Source organism: Miniopterus natalensis, chromosome 2 (genome assembly GCF_054644295.1).
Source record: "Miniopterus natalensis isolate mMinNat1 chromosome 2, mMinNat1.hap1, whole genome shotgun sequence".
Lineage (NCBI taxonomy): Eukaryota > Metazoa > Chordata > Mammalia > Chiroptera > Miniopteridae > Miniopterus > Miniopterus natalensis.
In genome coordinates this window covers 139,319,192-139,338,987 of record NC_142082.1, presented here as the reverse complement: position 1 = coordinate 139,338,987, position 19,796 = coordinate 139,319,192, and the positions used below count along the sequence as shown (strand labels likewise).

The window sequence follows — 19,796 nt, the reverse complement described above, 5'->3', positions numbered from 1 at the left end:
ATTCGGCTGCAGCAGATAGAACTCTCTCCCATTCTTTACTTTTTTATTAGCCAATCAAAGTGGCTTCCGAAAGCTATTTGTGATTTGTGAAAAATAGTATCTTTCAAAATGCTGAGTTGAAGCATCTCTCTCATTTCGCCTTGAATTTATTATTCTAATCTCAACCATAGAGACGGGATAATGCAGCTATTAAGTTGGGGGGCAAATTCGTTTCTCTGGATTTTAAAAAATTCTCGGCATTTCGTCTCTCTCTCTCACTTCATTGCTGAAGCCTGGGGAGGTGCGGGCCTACGGGGAAAGTGGTGGTGGTGGTGGGGGGAGATGAAGGAGGTAGTGCGCGTCCTAAAAGGCTCCTTGGAGGACCCTAGGATGGGAGTGTGGATTGGCCTCCCCAGCCTCATCTTCTCCAAATGAGATGCCCCAGCGACTGGGAGCGGGCTGGAGAAAGTTACCCTGCCCCAATTAGAGCGAACTCCGGACAGGTTGTGCCACAGACAAGAAGTAAAATTTCCGGCGAGCTGCCCGCAGTGCTGTCCCATTCTCCCCGCGGCCCATTGTGAAAAGCTGGGCCAGCGCTTCCTCGTCGTAATTTTTAACTACCTGTTATAAAATTTATGGGTGGGTTTGTAAAAGAAACGAGGTCCCTGCATCCGGTTGAGGGAACTGCTTCACTTATGTGGAGGAAGTTTGGGGAGGAGATGAGGGACCCCTGTTGGTTAGGGTAGAGCACCCAGGCCTGGACGTGTGTGCCAGCTTCGTGTGGGACCGAGGGGAGAGCTTTGGGCCTTCAAATCTCCAGCTGGTGGGAAGAGCGACTGGTCTACGACTGGTTGGCAAATAGTCTCTATGGGGACTTTATTCTGGGCTCCCCCACACTGGACACATTGCCAAAATTTGGGGTCTGGAGAAGGGTGGGGGTGACTTGGGTGCTCAGAATTTAGTGTAGAAGGTGGAATTTAGGGAGGGATAAGGTTCTTTTTTTCAATGCCTCCAAGGTGTGTCTCAGCTGTCTGGACACTGGAATTTTTCTAAAAAAGGCAGGCGGGTGTGGGCCACCCGACAAGACAGAAGAGGCTCAAACTGCCTTTCCCCTAAAGGAAAAAGAAGTGGGAACCAAAATCTTGGGCCTTAATTTTATTTTTAATTCTAAGAAGATTGGGAGTAAGCTGCCATCTCAACCTTGGAATTGAGGAGACTGGACAATAGGGGTGGTCTTGAGGGGGAAATGTAATTTTCTCTGAAAAAGGAACCTGGGGATGAGGGGTGCTTTGGGTGTTCTGGAGGCTGCCCCCAGTTCTCGCCCCTCCTGCTGTCTCTGCTGGACTGCCCAGGGCCACTCTGCGCCCTCTCTGCTCTGCAGACCACGGTCAGGTCTGGCTTGCTGATGAGGCTTCCAGCGGCCTGCCCCTCCCGTTCCTGTCTGGGGTGCAGTGGGGGTCTGCCCAGACACCCCATTGGGGAGGATGTTGTTCACTTACCAGAAAAAAAGGGCAGGGGTAAGGAGCGCATCCCTTCTCAGTCCCTTCACCCTGCCAGCCCTCACTGCCCCAATGCCACAAACCTTTGCAAAGCTTCGACTCCCCCAGATCCAACCTTAATAACCCATTTATAAAGGAAAATATTTAAAATTCGGCATGGCAAAGGGAGGCAGCCGACTCAGAGCCAGAATCCGCCCTTCGCTCTTCTCGCATCCCCCTTTGCCCTTTCCACGCTAGCCCGCAGCAGCCGGGCCCTTGGGGAGTGGGCGGTGGGTGGGGGTGCGCTGGGAGTCGGGGGATGCTCCCTCTCGGAGAGAATTGGGTAAACATGGCGACCGCGGCGCCCATTTGCACACGCTACACAAATGCATCGCATTCCCGGTTGTTTGCAGAAAATTTACAGCTGAGTAATAAAAGTTTACGATCGACTCACAAGTTGGATTGGCCACAAGAAGTCATGTGGATTCCATCCATGAACGTGAACTTTTTATTGTGGTTTGTCCGTTCGGAGCGCTCCGCAGAACAGTCCTCCCTGTAAGAGCCTAACCATTGCCAGGGAAACCTGCGCTGGGCGCTCCCTTCGTTACCAGTATTTTTTTTATTAATCTGATTAATAATTATTTCCCCCCCCCATTTAATTTTTTTCCTCCCAGGTGGAGTTGCCGGAAGCTGGGGGCACCTGGGGAGGGGGGAGGGGGAGAGGCAGGAGTTGAGGGCACCTCTCTCTCCCTCCCGGACCCTCTAGCCCCCCAAGGGGAGAAGGAATGCGGGAGCAGGAGTTGAGATTGGGAGCTGCAGATGCCTCCCCCCTCCCCTCTCCCAGGCTCTCCCTCCTGCCCCCTTCTTGCAACTCTCCTCAATTTTATTTGGATTTTTTATTATTGGGACTATTTTATTTTTAAATTTATGTAAAGTATATAAGTATGTGTGGAGCTGAGACAGGCTCGGCAGCGGCACAGAATGAGGGAAGACGAGAAAGAGGGAGAGTGGGAGAGAGGCAGAGAGAGGGAGAGGGAGAGTGACAGCAGCGCCCGGTAAGTGTTTCCTTATTGGTTCAAATATGTAACTAATGGTCCGTAGCTGGGTGGCGGTTTCAAGATAAGGACAGCAGCGGCTGGTCTTGGTTAGAGAGGAGAGGGGGCTGCGAGAGGGTGGGCGCGTGGGCAATTATGGGTAGGAAATGTGGAGGGGGGAGAAATTGGGTTAAACTGGAATATTAGGTAGTGGGGGAAGGGTGTTGTCCTGATGTCACTGTGCGCCGAAGTTGGGGGACGGGGGGGGGGGGGCGGCCGCCAGAGAGCTGCGCCTGTGGGGCTCAAGGCCGGGGTCTAGTGCGCTGACCGGCTGCCTGGTGCTCACTGTGTCCTTACCTGTTATTTAGATTTGCGGCCTCTTGGCTAATGGGACTGGAACTGAGGGGGCCCAGAAGCTCAAACTCTGGGTGGAAGAGAGGACCTGTAGGCTGTAACCCTTAGCCCCGGAGCAAAGTCGGCCCCCCAACCCCCAAACAAACTTTCCAGTGCCCCCGCCTTGCTCCGCAGCCCCCTCCCTCCCGAGAGCGCGACCGCTAGAGCTCGCACATGCGCAGTGCGGGCCCAGGGCCGGGCGGCCGAGCAGGAAGAGAACCGGGCTTGGCGGGCCACAGGGCCTGTTAATTGGCAATTAGGGGGGAGGCTGGTGGCTGGTGCGCGTCAGCGGAGGGGAGAGCGTCTGCCCACCCCTTGCTCCGGCTCTCATTCGAGCCGACGGAAAGATGGGAGGTGCCCTGCACTGCGGGTGGATGGGTGGGGGTGGGGACTCCGTACTCGCCGAGTGCTTGGAGGAACCGGGCCTATCTGCCTTCTCTCCCCCGAGTGGCGTCCCCCAGCCCAACAGCGGCCACCCCACCCAGGATACACACTGGACTGCTTAACCCACCTCGGCCTGCCTGCTCTGGGCTAGGATCAGCCCTGTCTGGGGCGGAGGTGGAAATTGGGGAGGCCCCAGCCTGGGTGGAGACAGGCCCAGGCCTCGCCGGCTGGCGGGGCCCCCAGGGTGAGTGGAGGCAGTGAGAACTCCAGGCGTGGCTGCTCGTGGGGTAGGGACGTCAGAGCTGCGCGGCCCGGAGGGTTTGGGGCGCCCGCGCTCTTCCTAATAATTGGTGCTAATGGCGTGTTGTATAGCCTTAACCCGACACATATGGTTTCATAACACAGTGGCTTAATTTCTTCCAAATGTACGTGGCCCTGAATGTGTTGCAATTTGATATATGACCCCGCCCTGCGCCCTGGCCTGGGTCCGAGGCGGCCCTATATGTGCGAGCTTCTGTTTATAAAGGGCGACGCACACTCAAACTCTTACACACCCAGGCAGACACACCCCAGAGCTGGGAGAGGGGGCGCATGTTCCTTGAGAGGGCCGTGAGTCTGGGGGCCAGACTCACCTTCAGCCCGAGTCAGGAGCCGCCCCCCATCCTCTCCCAGAGGCGCGACTGGGCTGCTCCGCCAAGCCCGAGTGGGGGAGGGGATCGCTCCTCGATTTCCTGTTTAAACCCTGACCCGTCGCCTGGTGGGGGAGTAGGGGGGAGAGAGAACCTGTTTTTATCAGATTCTTAAAAATATAGTTCGACTGCATTCAAATCAAACCCCTTGGGCTCGAGTTGACGGTGAATCTTCCCTCCCCTCCCCCCACAATCCCCTTCCCTTCCTCTTCTGCCCCCCCAAAATTTCCCTTTCGCAGACGACATAAAGACCTCTGAGGTATTCTCCCGGGGGAAGAAATGGCATTTTCTCTCCCCCTCCCCCCCACCCCCCCAATAGGACTTGTGTGTCGGCAGAGGCATCTGCCGAGGGGCTAATTTCGCGTTCCTTGTTTACGATCGAGAAAAGCGCTTGGCTCTCCCCAAATGGGCCCAGCCCGCCGCCTGCTCCGGCTGCCGCGCGCTCTCCGCCGCTCCTGCGCGGCCCAGGGGCTGCCGCCCCGGAGCCAGGCCGTGGCCACCGAGATCCTGAGTCTGTGGGACCTGAAAAGGGCAAGGGGAGGACAGTGGGCCAGTGGAGGGGCCCCGGAGGCCCGAAAATGGGAGCCTTTCTCCTGGCGTAATGTGGGAACCGCTGACCGGTGAGGCCTCTATTTCTCTTTCGCCTGTATTTTGTCTGCCCCCGCCCCTGCAGATGGCCATACTTGGGGGGGGGGGGGGGACAAGTCTCCTTTGTTTGCCCCGGGTAAACAGTTTCTGAAGAAGGCCACTTGGCCCGTGGGGATTCACCTGGGGTATTAAAGGTCCCCCTCCCTTCGTAGGGGTGGGCCTGGGCAAGGCGGAGGTATTTCTCTAGGACTACAGGGGGATCTAACCGAAAGTGCTGTTGGCAAGATTTCAGGGTGTTAGGGTTCGTGGTTGACCAGTTAACAGAACCATCCAGAGATGTCCTTGTATAATATTTTTATCAATTGATTTTCTGTCTCTTCCTGGCTAGGGTCCTGTAGGCACCCAAGCCCTTCACCCCTAGACTCTCATGAGACAGAAGGATGCAGAGAAAGTATAGCAGCAGTGACTGGTCCTGGTTTTCCAGTTTTCTGGTGTGGCCAGGGGATAAACCCAGCCTCAAACGCCAGCCGCCTCCTTCCCTTCTTACTTTCGATTTTTATTCCCTTCCTTCTTTCCTTCCCTGGCACTCAAACAGAAGCACAAGAGGGGCTACCAGTGGCAACTCTCAGCCACCTTGCTGCCAAATCCCCTGTAGACATGGTCCTTAGTGCAGGAGAGCACTGCAGTGATTCTCTAATAATAGTCAGGGCTGCTGAGAATAGAGTCTGGCTCAAGGACTCTACACACCAAGGGCTAGGGGATGAGCAGAGGCACTGAACCTGTGGGTCAGTGTATGGCAATGCTTCCTGGAACCCAAGCCCCCAGTGTTCAGCTCTGAGCCCACTCTTTAGGTACCTCGGGCCTGCCCCTTACAGGCTTTGTAAGCCCTGGCATGGGCTGTATTTCATGCACCAGTTCCTAGCTAGAAAGAAATGGGCAGAGCAAACCCTTTTCTCCCTGGTTTGACAGTTGTGATCCTCATGAAGAATGCGACCTTGTTTGGAGAAGGTGGCCTTGTTGGGTTGGCTCTTGTGTTTTAAAACCAGGCTTGGTAGCTTTATACACATTATATACAGGCTCAAATGTACAGGCTTAGACTTTTGCATGAATATATACAGACTCACATCTCCTCATTGGTTAATTGTATATTACCATGCCTATATTCCCTCAAACACCTTTTTGTGTGCATGCAAAATTTTGTTAGCCCTTACTAGATGGGCATGGGCTCACGGAGGCACTGGGTGCACCAAGAAGGCTCTCTGTGCATGCTCTACTGAAATGTGGCGTGGTGGAATCGGAATATGCGGGTTTCAGTAAACAACGGGTACTACAAAGGCTTTCTCAGACCTTAATACCTTTTCTGTCCCAGCAGCTGGGCTGGGGAAATACTGATCTCTTCTGCTTTCTCTCCACACCTCCCCCCAAACTTCCCCAACTCAGAGACTTTTACCAGGGGAACCCAGCTGTGTTGAAAGTGAGTTCTGTGGGAAATTCTTCTGTGGGTTATGTGGGCCTTGGAGCAGTGGCCTGGGCCCTGATGTTTAAAGCCTTGCTGGGACCGTGAAGTTGATACGGTGGTCTTTGGGTAGTGGTCTGGGGCAGTTGTGGGCTAGGGTACTAAGAGAGGTCTGTGGAGAAGGTGCCAGAATGGATAAGGGTGCTATGAATGTCTATCCTCCAGCCTTGCTCAGTCTGTCGGTTTACGGGGCCCAAGATTTGCCCAAGTCGTCGTTGTCTGTGGGACAGATTAGGGGTTCTCTAAGTTCCCCAAATACTCAGATATGGTTGCTAATGGGACTTTGTTTTAATCCTGTCTGCTACCTAAGCCGGGAGAAGGCTGATGGGGCAGTGCCAGAGGGTCTGACAGCCTGTGGGCCTGGAGCATTGAGTGTGATCCAGGGCAGGCAATTTACCAGCCTCCTTTTCTAGCCTTTCGCCCTTCTGGAGCCACGAAAAGACAGAACAAGGGGGAAATATAAATGTCCTTGAAAAAACGGATAAAAGAAAGTAAGGACAGGAGAGGGGCTGTCGGCATTTTCCTCTACTCCTAGGCGATCAGGTTCCTCCTAAGGCTCTCCTGTCCAGACATGCTATGGGTACCGAGGCATGCAGCTTTCTTCCACCTTCTCTCTGCTGGCACCAAGAGCGCCCTTGGGCTTTCAGGCCTCAGGCACCCCTGGGTGCTGGTGTGATGTTACCCCCAATTGTGCCCCTCCCCTGGCCCATGGCCTCTGCCACAGCGGTGCAGCTGCCCCTGTTTATTGTGTCTGTGAAGAGTTGTTTACTTGTTTTGTCTGCTGCCACCCTGCGTCTGAAACCCGCCAAACCAGCAAACTCACCCAGGAGAACAAAGTGCAGCGCTACCCTGGACTCCCTCTCTTTCCGGCACCCTGCTCCAGTCCTTACCTCCTCCCTCACTCTCTTTCTGAAGGGAGGAAGCAGAAATTGTTCTAAAATAGGGCAGCTGTTTATAGGGTTGGGGGAATTATGGGGACACCATAAACCTCCGGTGTCCTGGTGGTGGAGAGACTTTGAGCAGCCCTCCCTTTGCCTCCAGCTTTTTTTCCTTCCCCCTGGCAACTGCTTGGTTAAGGGGGCCACAGTCATTGAGAAAGTTGAACCCCCCTCATCCCTTTCCCCCACTCCTTTCTGCAGGAGTTTTCCCTGAGACACAGGTTGTTGGGTTTTAAATCAGAGTAATGTTGGCAGATTCATAAAGCTAGATAAAGCATGTCGCTCACCCTCCCTTCTCTTCAGCCCCCCAAAATAGCAGTGAATTTAAGCAAATCCTACAAAATTAAATTGCCCCTTCACTAAAGATCCTATAAATTTCCAATCCCGCCAGGTGTAGAGTCGGAGAGGCCACTGTTTGCCTCTAATTTTGCTCCTGGCTATCAAATCTAAAAGAGTATCATTGAAGTAAGTAATATTCTCCTTTCTGAAATTAATTCCCCCCTCCCCATCTCTCTCCCTCTTTTCACCAGCACAGATTAAATGGTTCTTTCAGATCTGCAAACAATAAAGGATAAAATTATTTATAGGGAAATGAGGTCTATGTTTCATTGTTGGCTTATTGTTCCAGAACATAATAACATTTTATTTTCAAGTGGGAGAACTTAGACCAGGAGAAGAAGGGGGGAAAGAAAAAACAAGTGAGGGGAGACAGGGCACCCACACACAAAACTCCTGCTGTATATAACTTCTATGACATTTACAATTTCCTTATGACAACTCACTGTGACGTCATAAATGCCACGTTCTCGAATTTTATAATTCTCATAAACCTCTAAAATCGGTCGCAGCAGTGCTTGCTCAGTGTGGAGGGATAAAAGAGAAGCCAGGAGGTTGGGAATCCTACGGCCTCATTCTGGGGACCAAAAATATTCTGAATATTCTGGATTTTAATTTTTCCTTCTGGACCATGCCAAACCACTTGCTTTGCCTCCCTGAAATGTCATGGGGGATCTGAGTTCCATCCCCATTCCTGAAGGCTCTCTGTATGCCCCCTCCTCAGCTGATAATCAGCTGCTTGGGATAGAGGTGGAAGGCTTGGGGGCCAGGCCCCAAAAGCCAGAAATGATTTCTTCCAGAAGGAACTAACAGGGCCTCAAGACCGCGTATGATGGGACAGAGATTCTTGGGACCTATTTTATTTTTTAACCTTTAGCCAGAAAAGTGAATTGAGAAGCCAAACAAACGCCGATGTGGGAGTTGATGTCTGCTGATGGTAGCAGCATTAAGTGGAGTGGTAGTAATGAAAGGTCAGGCAGAAATCTGGAAAGAGAGCCGGAGGAGAGAAAATATGATGTGAGTTAGCAGAGCCCCTCCATGTATGTTTCTTCTCTGTTTAATGGCAAATAAAACAAAAGCAGCTTGGGCAGCCTCTAAACCTCTTAGCTCAAAAGAGGAGTCACCAGCCCAGGCCTCCGAGGTGTTTGAGGCAGTTCTCAGGCACTTGACATGCCCCATCTGGCCTCTTCCTTCTTCCCCCCTCCCTGTGGACCCCCAGTTTTATTCATCTGGCCAGCTTGGGCCCTGTCCCCATAATACTAGCACCCCCAAATGGAATCCATTTCCCGGTTGGGTGTGTCAAATTTCACTTTTCTCCAAGTGCCTCCGTGCCTGAACTTTGAAAGAAGGATCATTTTGGGGAATGCAATGTGTATATGGGGAGGTATGTGCTCAGACAACCTCTCCCACGTTTCTATGAGAAACTGGGGGCTCCTAGAGTGAGCTATTCTTTGATGTCCCCAAGCAGACTCAGCTCCTGCGTACAGGTTCTCTGGTGGACTGAGAGACTCTTTGCAATCCTTTTACTCTGGATTCTGTGGGGATCAAAGGAGCTCATGCACAAAAACTAGGCATTTGGAGTAGGATTTTTAAAAATTTTTAAATAAAAAATCTAATCATAAGCTAGTCCGGGCCAACCGAACAGTCGCTTTAGAACAGCAAAGCCTTAATCAAACAGTGCAATTGTGAAGTGAGCTGAACAACTATTGAAACTCAGCTTTCTCTGCAAGAGGGATTTCAGCACTTGCCCAGTGGCACAAAAGGGGCCTGTGGGGCAACAGCTCCTCTCCAGCTCTGGAAATTAAGAATTGGCGGGGTGGGTCAGGCAGCTGCAGTGGCTTCCAGGCAGCCAAACGCCCGCCGCCGCGGCGGAGGCCGAGCGCTGAGTCCTGCGGCTCGAGTGTCCGGGTCCCTGAGCAGCCTCCGGAGGCGCCGAGCTGTAGCTGGTGGTGCGGGCAGCCGGGAATGGAGTGTGTGTGTCTGTGTGCGAGGCCGGGTGGGTCACAGACATCGGAGCGCAGAGTTGGGGGATCTAGGGACAGAGAGAAAAGACTAGCAGAACACAAACTCTAGAAAAGATTGCTCCCAAATAAAAATTCCAGATCTCATCCCTCTCACTTCAGATACCCTTCCCTAAGAAATTAATATATTTTCCCGAGCAGAATGGAAAGCAAAGGCATGCAAGGTGAGGCCTGCCTACGAACCCCTTCTGGGCCAGAGCCCCGATCCACTCACCCTCTTCCCTGTTCAGAGGTACACAGGCTCCCAGGCCCTGGCCTGGAGCGGGTAAGGCCAGAGTAGGAGCACTTGATTCGCCCTGGGAAACCCTCAAGTGCCCAGCCTCCGATTGGACCCTTAGCCTTGGGGACTCCAGGCGAGTGACTGCCCCCCACTCAGGCCCCTGGCATGCCTGCAGTAAGTTTCTCTCCTCTAATTAGTGCTTGAGAAAAGCATGTGTTTTGGATGGGGGGGGGGACTGGAGCAGCAAAAGGCAACTTTCCCCCTTTATTCCTGTTCTGTTTTTTGAATTCTGTTTTTGAATCCACTAATTACAGCTCCCAAAGCAAAAATCTGCTTTCGCTGCCAAACCCCCTCGGAATGCCTGATTTCCGAGGCCGAAAGGGCAGAGCAACTCCGAGACCTGCGGGCCTGATGGGGGGTGTTCTCTGATTCTCTAGGCTTGTTTTATGGAAACAAAGAACAAGTTCTCCCCCCTTCCCAGGACTTGTGCATATTTACAGAGCTCAACTGCAGTTTTAATAAAACATCTGTTCTTGCTTCTGTTGATGAGTTTCCATAATTGTTTTCAGACAAATTTAACAGGAAAATATAAATATATTTAGAAAAACCCAAATCCCAGCTTTCTCCCCATAGACAGTTGTTCTTTTGCCAAAAAAAGAGAGAAAGAAATTAACATAAAATGAGAAAAGGAAAATTTAATCCAATGGAGAGAAGATCGGGCTCATCTGACCTGCTCTCCCCCTTGGAGCGAATCCTTCCAGCAAATTTCAGCTGCATAATTAAAGATCTAACTGAAAGAAGGAAGCTTCTTTCCTCAGAAACGGAAGGTGATGGGGGAGAGTGTGTTGGAAATTAATTTTGCTTAAAGTCTTTAAGCTTTGGGGGAAATTATTTGTGTTTCTGCTTCCCCTTCGCTCCCCCTTCCAACATTTCTGCCTTTTTCCCCCAGCAGCTGGTTTCTGTTCATTATAAATCGGCGAGACCTTTCAGTCTCTGCCCTCTGTTTAGGGACGTAATAAAACACTTAACTTTCCGGGGCTGAGACTTACATTCTGCTCCTCAGGTCGCCCACCCCTGTGCCCACCACCTTTAGGCCCCAAAGGAGGCTCTCCCCAACTTTGAGGCCCCTTTCCCCTCTAGACTTGTTTTAGGAGGGGCTCAAAGAAACTCAGGCATCCTTGCTGGGGAGCTGCAGCACGTGTTTCCCCAGAAGCCCCTTCTTTTTTCCAAGGTCCTTCCTTCCCCCACCTACCCATAAAAGAGATTTAAAAATACATAGAAAATCAACACTCATTGAAAGCAAAACTTCATTAAGACATCCTATCTCCCATCATTCAATTTGTTGTACATTGCAACAATTTAATATCTTGAAGGAAATATCACTGACATGATTTATCCCTCTAGCAATCTCTTTCTGAAATGGGGTGTGTGTGTGTGGAATTTACTCTTTTTTTGGCCTGTTCTACATGTTACACTTCTACCCTTAGGGCAGAAATGGGGCTGGGAACTCTGAGAGCGGCTACTTGTGTCCAGGGGTGCACTGACTTGTTCCTTAGCTCAGCCCCCTGGGTCTCCCCGCCCCTAGTTCTCTCTCTCTCTCTCTCTCTTTCTCTCTCTCTCTCTCCCTCTCTCCCCCCTCCCTCCCTCCATCCCTCCCTCTCTCTCCCCCTTTTGCCCTCCAGGGGGCCTGGAGCCCCAGCCAGCTGTTGGAAACCTCTGTCCAGGCATGCCATGAATTGGAGGACAACTGGATTCTAGAGCGGAAAGCAATTCACACTAGTGTCTGTGTTTGTATACCAGCCATGTCACCCCAAAATGAGACAATTCATCTCAAAATTTCGTTCTTAATTTAAGAACCCTCCTCTACCCTTTTACCTTCCTCTCCTTGGGGAGAGGAAGGTATGGTCCAAGAGGAGGAACCTTTGTAATTACAGGGGTCTTTCCCCTACCCTTCTAAATACCAACGAATTTTCTTCTCTGAAGGACTGAACCTGTATTTTTAAAAGCCAATACAGATTGTCTGGCAGGAAGACTCTTCAACCCAGTAAGGAGCTAACATGTATTAACTAACATGTTGTCGCCTCCAGCTCCTGCACACTGTCTGCTTTTGGGTTTGAAACTTTATTTTTCCCCCCTAGCGACACTCCAGGGAAACCTTAACGTTACAGAAGATGAATAAACGAGTTTTTTCCCAGCATAGTCCCGTTTATGGCTTTATTGCTACCCATTGATTACTCCGCTTTGTTACACAGAAGGAAAAGATCATAAAATCCGGCGACATCCGGGTCCTTGTTATAGCCAGTCCTCCCCCCCCAAAAAAATGATGAAGGGAAAATATGAGCTTCCACTGCTCCCTTCACTTGCCCTACCACCCCTTCTTTGTCAACTCAAAGCATTTTTAGCCTATGTCACGATAGCAAATTAAGTTTGGTTTAATCAGGAGTAAAACCCCATCTGCACACCTTCCGCTGCTTCAGTTCATCCACTGCGGCTCCCTCAGAAACCTCGGACTCAGCTGCCTTTTCCTAACCTCTTCCTTTTTCTCAGCCTCAAGGTGGAAATAGAAGGGGGTGGGGGCTGCTGAGAGGCTGGGCCCCACCAGGTGTGGCTGGCCCTTGGGTGAGAGCTCCCTGGGAGCACTTTGCTGGAATCTCCAAGCTCCAGAGCTCAGGTCCAGGGGTCCCTCCCTTAGCAGGGCAGAGAGTCCAGAGGGGGCAGGGGGCTTCTGACATGTGCAGGGGCTTGAGCTTGCAAGATGCTAAGTGTCCATCAGAGCTCCACCAGCCTTCTCTTTCTGGCTGGACCTTATGTGAATTACCCCACTGGCCCTCGCTGGCTCCAAATCATAAATTCTCACCAATATAAACAGGAGTTGATGTGTCTAGAAAGACTCTGAGTTCTTTCTTCTTCCTTCCTTTCTCTTTCTCTCCCACCTTTTACTTCTTTTTCTCCCTTTTCTATTGTATTTTTATACAATCTCCCTTTTAGGCAAAAATGCTGCCAGAGTTTCCCCCAAAAGGGGGTCCAGAAGAAGAGGCAGAAGGGAGCTAGGAGGAAGGGGAAAGCAGTTGCCTGGCCCCTTTGCCCACCTCAGCTCTGCCACTCTACCTTCAAGTCTCACCCTTACCCCTTGAGACCTACTTGCTCCCCACATGCCCCCTACATCCAAGGCTCTCAGCCACACCCTCCTTCCTCTGAGCACCACGTTTATGAATTTCTTCCTACTCTTGATTTTAAAAATGTTATTGGGGAAAAATATACTGGTTTGGTGGTGAGGACTCACTTCATGGAGAATAAAACCAGGATTTCCTATAGGATTTCTGGGGATCCCCCCCCCCCCAGCTGGGAGGGATCTCCTCCGTGGAGAAATCAGGATGTAATTTTAGAAGGGAGCAGATATAAAAGATGAAATCAGGTTGAAAATACAGGGATTCTCCAGCCCTGGCTCTGGCCACTGCACAGCAAAGTTAGCTGGGTCTGAGAGATTTCCTGGGAGTGCAGCTCTCCTTCCCTGGGCCCCAAGGCCCTGCTCACGGAAATTCACCCTTCCTTCACCTCCAAATCAGTTCCCTTACGTGTATATATTTTTTAAAAAATCCAAGTCTTACTTTCAAAGCACACACTTAGTCTCAACTAGGGAATCAACAGAAGCAGAAGCGATTTTTTTCCCCCTTCTTGACATCTGGCTTGCGATTGGCTGGAAGGGGGTCAGCTGACTTTGTCATTTTGTCTGTCCTGGATTGGAGCCGTCCCTATAACCATCTAGTTCCGAGTACAAACTGGAGACAGAAATAAATATTAAAGAAATCATAGCCCGACCAGGTAAAGGCAAAGGGATGAATTCCTACTTCACTAACCCTTCCTTATCCTGCCACCTCGCCGGGGGCCAGGACGTCCTCCCCAACGTCGCCCTCAATTCCACCGCCTATGATCCAGTGAGGCATTTCTCGACCTATGGAGCGGCTGTTGCCCAGAACCGGATCTACTCGACTCCCTTTTACTCGCCACAGGAGAATGTCGTGTTCAGTTCCAGCCGGGGGCCGTATGACTATGGATCTAATTCCTTTTACCAGGAGAAAGACATGCTCTCAAACTGCAGACAAAACACCTTAGGACATAACACACAGACCTCAATCGCTCAGGATTTTAGTTCTGAGCAGGGCAGGACTGCGCCCCAGGACCAGAAAGCCAGTATCCAGATTTACCCCTGGATGCAGCGAATGAATTCGCACAGTGGTGAGTTTTACAGCTCCGAGATATAAATTAAATAAACTGAACTGGCTTTATGACCGGCTTCCCTAGAAGAACGGGCGGAGAGAGTTTTTTATGGCCCCATAAAAACAATCACGCTCGTCTCCTCGCCGACGCCGAGACAGGGCCCCCTCTTCTGCCCCCTCTGCTCGCCTCCCGCTCGCTCGCAGGGGCCTGGCCCCCTCGGCCCCTGACGGATTGGAGGGCTCCAAGGCGAGCTGAAGGGGCAGAAGCAGGGCAGGGGAGGAGGGGAGGAGGCAGGGGGTGGGGGAACCCCCAAAGTCGAGTCAGTCTAAGGAGAAGGGAGGGGTAGAGGAGGGGGCAGAAAAGTGGGGGAGAAGTTTCCTAGGAGCTAGGGTGCTTGGGGAGGTGGGGGAGTCCAGCCGTTGAGAAATGGGGCCCTCATCCCCAGTGTTTGGGATTTTTTTCAAAAACCAGCTTTTAGATTTACAGCTTTCTGCCTGGTTCTTGCCCCCACCCCCGCACCCCCATTCTTTGGGACACACACCTACCAACCTATGGGGGGAAAAGGAGTGAAGTTGGGCTCCTGGCTGTACCCCTCGTGGGGGTGGGGCAGGGCAAAAGCGAGAAGGCTGGAGCCCGAGGGGGCCCTGAGCTGCTGGTTAAGTTGGAAGAGTCAGGACCTGGCTGGGCTACGCCGCCTGCGGAGGAAGCCCTGCTGATTGTTTTTAGTGTGTTTTGTGCCCGGATCTCTAGGGGTCGGCTACGGAGCGGACCGGAGGCGCGGTCGCCAGATCTACTCGCGGTACCAGACCCTGGAACTGGAGAAGGAATTTCACTTCAACCGCTACCTAACTCGGCGCCGGCGCATCGAGATCGCCAACGCGCTCTGCCTGACCGAGCGACAGATCAAAATCTGGTTCCAGAACCGCCGGATGAAATGGAAAAAGGAATCTAATCTCACGTCCACGCTCTCAGGGGGCGGCGGAGGGGCCGCGGCTGACAGCCTGGGCGGAAAAGAGGAAAAGCGGGAAGAGACAGAAGAGGAGAAGCAGAAGGAGTGACCTGGACTGTCCCTGCCGCCCCCTCTCCTCCTCCTTCCCCCCTGCTCCCTCCTGATCACACTCTCTGTATTTATCACTGGCACAATTGGTGTGTTTTGACTCCCTCAGACAAAATTAGGGAGTCAGATATGGACCTGAAAGTAAACTCTGGACCCCCTCCCTCGCCGCACAAACTCTCACGACTCGCCTCCTCCTCGCTCCCTCGCTAGCTCGCTCTCGGCTTGTCTGCAGGCCCCTTCCCCGCCCAGGCCTTGGGGGCTCTGCCCCTGAACCTCACTTCAGACTCCACTGTTCTCCCTCAAATGAGGACTTGGCCTCCCACCCCTAGGTGCCCCCGCCCCCCGCGCAGAGAGCCGGCTCCCGGGCCCGGGGCCTCCACTCCGGGGCCTTAGGGCTCGGCCTGCGGCCGGGCAGGGTGGGAGGCCCGAGGAGGTCGAGTCTCGGCCCCACAGCAACCCCCAGGGCCTCCCCGCAGCCCCCGCCCGGCCCCTCTGCCCCAGCAAATGCCCAGCCCAGGCGAATTGTATTTAAAGAATCCTGGGGGTCATTATGGCATATTACAAACTGTGACCGTTTCTGTGTGAATATTTTTAGCTGTATTTGTGGTCTCTGTATTTATATTTATGTTTAGCACCGTCCGTGTTCCAATCCCATCTTAAAAGGGGAAAGAAAAAAAAAAAGAGAGGGAAATTACAAAAAGAGAGAAAAAAAGTGAATGACGTTTGTTTAGCCAGTAGGAGAAAAAAAATAAATTAAAAAAAAAATCCCCTCGTGTTACCCTCCTGTATAAATCCGACCTCTGGATCCGTTCTCGAATATTTAATAAAACTGATATTATTTTTAAAAGTTTATATCGGGATTTCTGTGAATTCGCTCGTGCGTCTGCCTCGGGGTGAAAGTTGGAGCAGGGCGCCCAGAGCTCCGCGCCCGCCTGCCGCCTGCAAGCCCCCAGCCCCTCTGCTCGCCTTTCCGGAGCCGGGCGCCAGCCCTGGCCTCCCCCTCTTGGTGATCGCGCAGGGGGCTGGGAGGTCTCTCTGGGCTCCCTACACGGAGCAACACACTCACCCCGCAAAAAAGGCCGCTTGGGATTTCGATGGGGGGGGGGGGAGCCGGAGTTAGTCGGATTGGTCTCCAGCCCCACACAGGCCTTTCTTCTGCCTGTGGTAGTCTGGGGTCCGTCTTCTGAACCCCGAGCCCCCAAAGTCCAGAAAAACAGCATTATCCAGGGCACCAGGGCACCCCTGCCCACTCTCCAAGTGAGGAGGGGGCGCCCTGTGACCAGCCCCCTGCCTGCGCCAGGCAGACAGTTGCGAAACGTGGCGGAGGCGGAGAGCAAAGGGGGAAAAGAAGACGGCGGGATTCGAGCCTTTCGCCGGGACTGAGCGATTCAAGGACATATGGAAAAAGAAAGCCTGGAAACCGAGCTCTCGCCTGCTCTGGGACTCCTGACCTGGCCGGGACAAAATTTCTTCTCCCTTACAGCCTCAGCCTCAGCCTCAGTCTGGTCCCTCACTCTTTCTTCTCCCCTCAAACTCGGCAGTGAGGAGCGCAGCCAGGCCTTAACCTTTCCCCAGCTCAGGCCTTCTCTCCCTAAGCCCAGCCAGAGAAACCTGAGTGGACCTAGAGGGTGAGGTAGTAAGGGGGTCTCCCAGAGAGAGAAAAAACCCCGTCAGTTTTCCAGACCTTCTAGATCCCAGCCAGCGCCCCCTCCAGCGCCTCCGCCTGCGGGGGGGCGGGGGGGAGGCTTCTCCTGGCAGGGGCGGAGATTTCCTGGGGAGAGGCAGGCCGGAAAGAATAAGACTTGGGGATTGGGGAGGGGGTAGGAAAGGGGCTGAATGGCTGTATAGCCCCTGACCATGGACTGTGAAGGTTGCCCAGGCGCCTGCTCTGCCCACCCCCTTCCCCCCACTCCCAGTCAGGTTGGTTCTGCGCTTCCATATAGCTCAGAAATTGCTCTCCTGTAGTGGACGTTATGGATCCAAGTCCTGTGGAGAGCCTGGTCCACAGGCCTTTCCCCCATAGGGCACAAAATAGGCCTTGTCCTCTTCCCTGCTCTTATAATATTTGTGGAGGCTTGAATCTTGCTTTTCCACGCCCTCAATTAACATCTATTTTCTATCCAAAATATCTGACATAGGTATCACATGAGGGTCATACACAGGGATGTAGAGCAGTCTTCCAGGCCATTGTGTCTGGTTCTACACACACACACACACACACACACACACACACACAGGCGCACACAGGCACACACATGCACATAGGTTGAAAATTGCCTTGTTGCCACTCTGGGGTCTCTGGCATGGTGAGGAGGTATACTCAGCTACCCTGGCTCCTCACCTCCAGGCTCATCCCAGAGTCCGCAGTACTCTCAGCCTCATGACCCTCAACTCCCATCTAGTCCTGCCCACCCAGGATACCTTCTCCTGGGCATCCTGTCTACCTCTCCAGAGGCTTGGTTCACTTTTCCCTGCCCTGACAGGCACCTTCTCATCAATAGCAGCGCCTTGAGACATTCAAGGAGAGGGACCTCCAAGGAGAGAGACCTCCAACCTGAGATAAGCCCCCTCGGAAGTCCAACCTGGGCAGCCCCCCCCCCCCCCAGGTCCCCTTCCCTCAGCCATTTTTGAAGATTGGAAGGCCCTGAGGGTAAGGAGGACAGGTCTATCAGTAACAAAAAAAAACCATCAGTGCATCCTAAAGGAGGCCTCATCCTTCCTTAAAATTAAATACAATTTAAAAGGCCATTTCAGGGGTTTATTGCAGTAACAACCAGCTTCTCTACAGGGTAGAAAATCCAGCGGTCTGGAAGGCGAGCCGGCGCGCCAGGCTGCAATTTCTCCAAGTCGGCACCAGGTGTCGCTGTGGGCTCGTTGTCCCGGCTACCCCCAATTCCAAGAACCATTTTTTCCTCCCCCTTCTCTCTCTTTCTCTCATTCCCTCTCCCCCTTGGTTAGGCTTTGCCAACATATCAAGATGCGTTTCGCCGGCTTCCATCACTAACCTCCTGGAGGTCATCAAGCCAAATTTATGAGTGGCCGCTGGAGTCACGTGACTCTATTTAAGGCTCCCTTATTTGGGAAGAGCGCATAGGATAAAGAAAGAGATATCTCCACCTATAAATTGTGCACTTTGGAGAACAAAAAACCCCTCAACTTCAAAGAGTCACAAATCACCCTTAATCAAAAAGGGTGCAGAAATTTTTTTTGGGCCCTCCCCGCCATGAGCTCCTACGTAGCCAATTCATTCTATAAGCAGAGCCCCAATATCCCTGCCTATAACATGCAAACTTGTGGGAACTATGGATCGGCCTCAGAGGTGCAGGCATCCAGGTACTGCTACGGCGGATTGGACTTAAGCATCACTTTCCCACCGCCTGCGCCTTCCAACTCTCTCCACGGGGTAGACATGGCTGCCAACCCCCGGGCTCACCCCGACCGCCCCGCCTGCAGCGCCGCGGCCGCTCCGGGACACGCTCTGGGCAGAGACGAAGCGGCTCCTCTGAACCCCGGGATGTACAGTCAGAAGGCGGCTCGCCCGGCGCTGGAAGAGCGAGCTAAGAGCAGTGGGGAGATCAAAGAGGAGCAGGCGCAGACAGGGCAGCCTGCCGGACTGAGCCAGCCACCGGCCCCGCCACAGATTTACCCGTGGATGACCAAACTGCACATGAGCCACGGTAAACTTTAGGACTTCATTTTGCGCGCTCGGGTCCGCCTGGGTTTTATAGGCCATGCGGGGCAAATAAAGAAAAAAAACCTGCGGCCATAAATTTTACGATCCAGGCATCAATGGCTCGTAAAACTGTCCACTAAAAGGCTTAGAGGCTGTGTGCGCCCAAATTTACGACGACATAATTGGATCATAGGAACAAAACGTGTATAAAAGGCAATATTCAATTTTTGGGGGAGAGGGAGGGAGTTAAAAAAATAGAGGGATCTGAAGGGTGAGGAGCGCGGGGCTCCAGAGCGGGGATCCCCCCGCGGCTCCCTCCCTCCCCTGTGGAGCCGGCTCGGCCTGCGCTCGCCGCTCCGGAGGACTCCAGCGACTTGGGAGGGGCGGGAGGGGGGTCCCCGGTGCTCGGATCTCGAGGGTGCTTATTGTTCGGTCCGAGCCTGGGTCTCCCTCTCCCCCCACCCCTCAGCCCCTCCGGCTGCTGAGTGAAGGCTGCGGCGGAAAGTTTCCTGCCTGGGCGGAGGCGCCTCTCCCGGGGCTGGCGGGGCCGGGCCCGCCTGCGGCCCGCCGGGCCTGTCTAGCCTCGCTCGCCTCACGTCCCTCCGGCCGCGGGTAGGGGCCTGGGGCTCGGGTGGGGACGCTGAGGCGCTGCACGCTATTCACCCCTTCCTGGCTTGGGGGGGCTTATATTCCAGAGACAGACGGCAAGCGGTCCCGAACCAGTTACACGCGCTACCAGACTCTGGAACTGGAAAAAGAATTCCACTTTAACCGCTACCTCACTCGCCGCAGGCGTATAGAGATCGCCAACAACTTGTGTCTCAACGAGAGACAGATCAAGATCTGGTTCCAGAACCGCAGGATGAAGTGGAAGAAAGATTCCAAAATGAAAAGCAAAGAGGCTCTTTAGAGGCAGCGGGGAGGCCCGCCAAAAGCACCCCGAGCTCGTTTCACTCCCCTCGCCTTTCCTTTTCGGTTTTCCTCTCTGTATGTTGGGGCAAGGGCGGTGGCGAACACCCGCTCCCCGGCCTCAGAGACAAAAGCGCTTTCCCTTGGCATTCCGCACCCCCACCGACCCCGGGTTCCCCCGGGGCTGCCCGCGCTGTCTTGACTCCCCTCAGTTCTGCTCAGCTCTTGGGCCCCAGGGCAAGCTCCGCAAGGTCCCAGGGCTGTGGTCTGTGGGCTGGCGCTGACCGGGCTGGCGCTCACCATGCCCGCCTGGGTCGCCTCTCAGGCGTCCAGCCCCAGCTTGACCTGCCCGAGTCAGGTGGG

The 19,796-nt window shown here is 53.3% G+C and overlaps 3 protein-coding genes across 3 annotated transcripts in view; all 3 read left to right on the top strand.

The window, feature by feature from the left end:
• Positions 1 to 1,749: 1,749 nt before the first annotated feature.
• The window catches only part of HOXC4 (homeobox C4), a 38,263-nt gene continuing 20,216 nt past the window's right edge, over positions 1,750 to 19,796 (top strand). Inside the window, exon 1 of the mRNA XM_087813899.1 lies at positions 1,750 to 2,512. The gene's annotated coding sequence lies outside the window, so the exon portion shown is untranslated. The remainder of the gene's footprint in view (positions 2,513 to 19,796) is intronic.
• Positions 13,211 to 15,703, top strand: HOXC6 (homeobox C6). The gene is made up of 2 exons (XM_016218004.2): positions 13,211 to 13,812; positions 14,545 to 15,703. The coding sequence occupies exons 1-2, from the start codon at positions 13,413 to 13,415 to the stop codon at positions 14,850 to 14,852; spliced, it is 708 nt and encodes a 235-aa protein (XP_016073490.1). The 5' UTR covers positions 13,211 to 13,412; the 3' UTR covers positions 14,853 to 15,703.
• Positions 17,981 to 19,457, top strand: HOXC5 (homeobox C5). Its single transcript, XM_016218008.1, has 2 exons — positions 17,981 to 18,528; positions 19,220 to 19,457. Exons 1-2 carry the CDS (start codon positions 18,075 to 18,077, stop codon positions 19,432 to 19,434), a joined length of 669 nt encoding a protein of 222 aa, XP_016073494.1. The 5' UTR covers positions 17,981 to 18,074; the 3' UTR covers positions 19,435 to 19,457.

What these genes read in the sequence shown, in the direction of transcription:
- HOXC6 (XM_016218004.2), top strand. Translation starts at nt 13,413, where the DNA reads ATGAATTCCTACTTCACTAACCCTTCCTTATCCTGCCACCTCGCCGGG. An exon ending in GCGAATGAATTCGCACAGTG is followed by an intron (nt 13,813 to 14,544) that starts GTGAGTTTTACA and finishes CCGGATCTCTAG; the next exon opens with GGGTCGGCTACGGAGCGGAC.
- HOXC5 (XM_016218008.1), top strand. Translation starts at nt 18,075, where the DNA reads ATGAGCTCCTACGTAGCCAATTCATTCTATAAGCAGAGCCCCAATATC. An exon ending in CAAACTGCACATGAGCCACG is followed by an intron (nt 18,529 to 19,219) that starts GTAAACTTTAGG and finishes CTTATATTCCAG; the next exon opens with AGACAGACGGCAAGCGGTCC.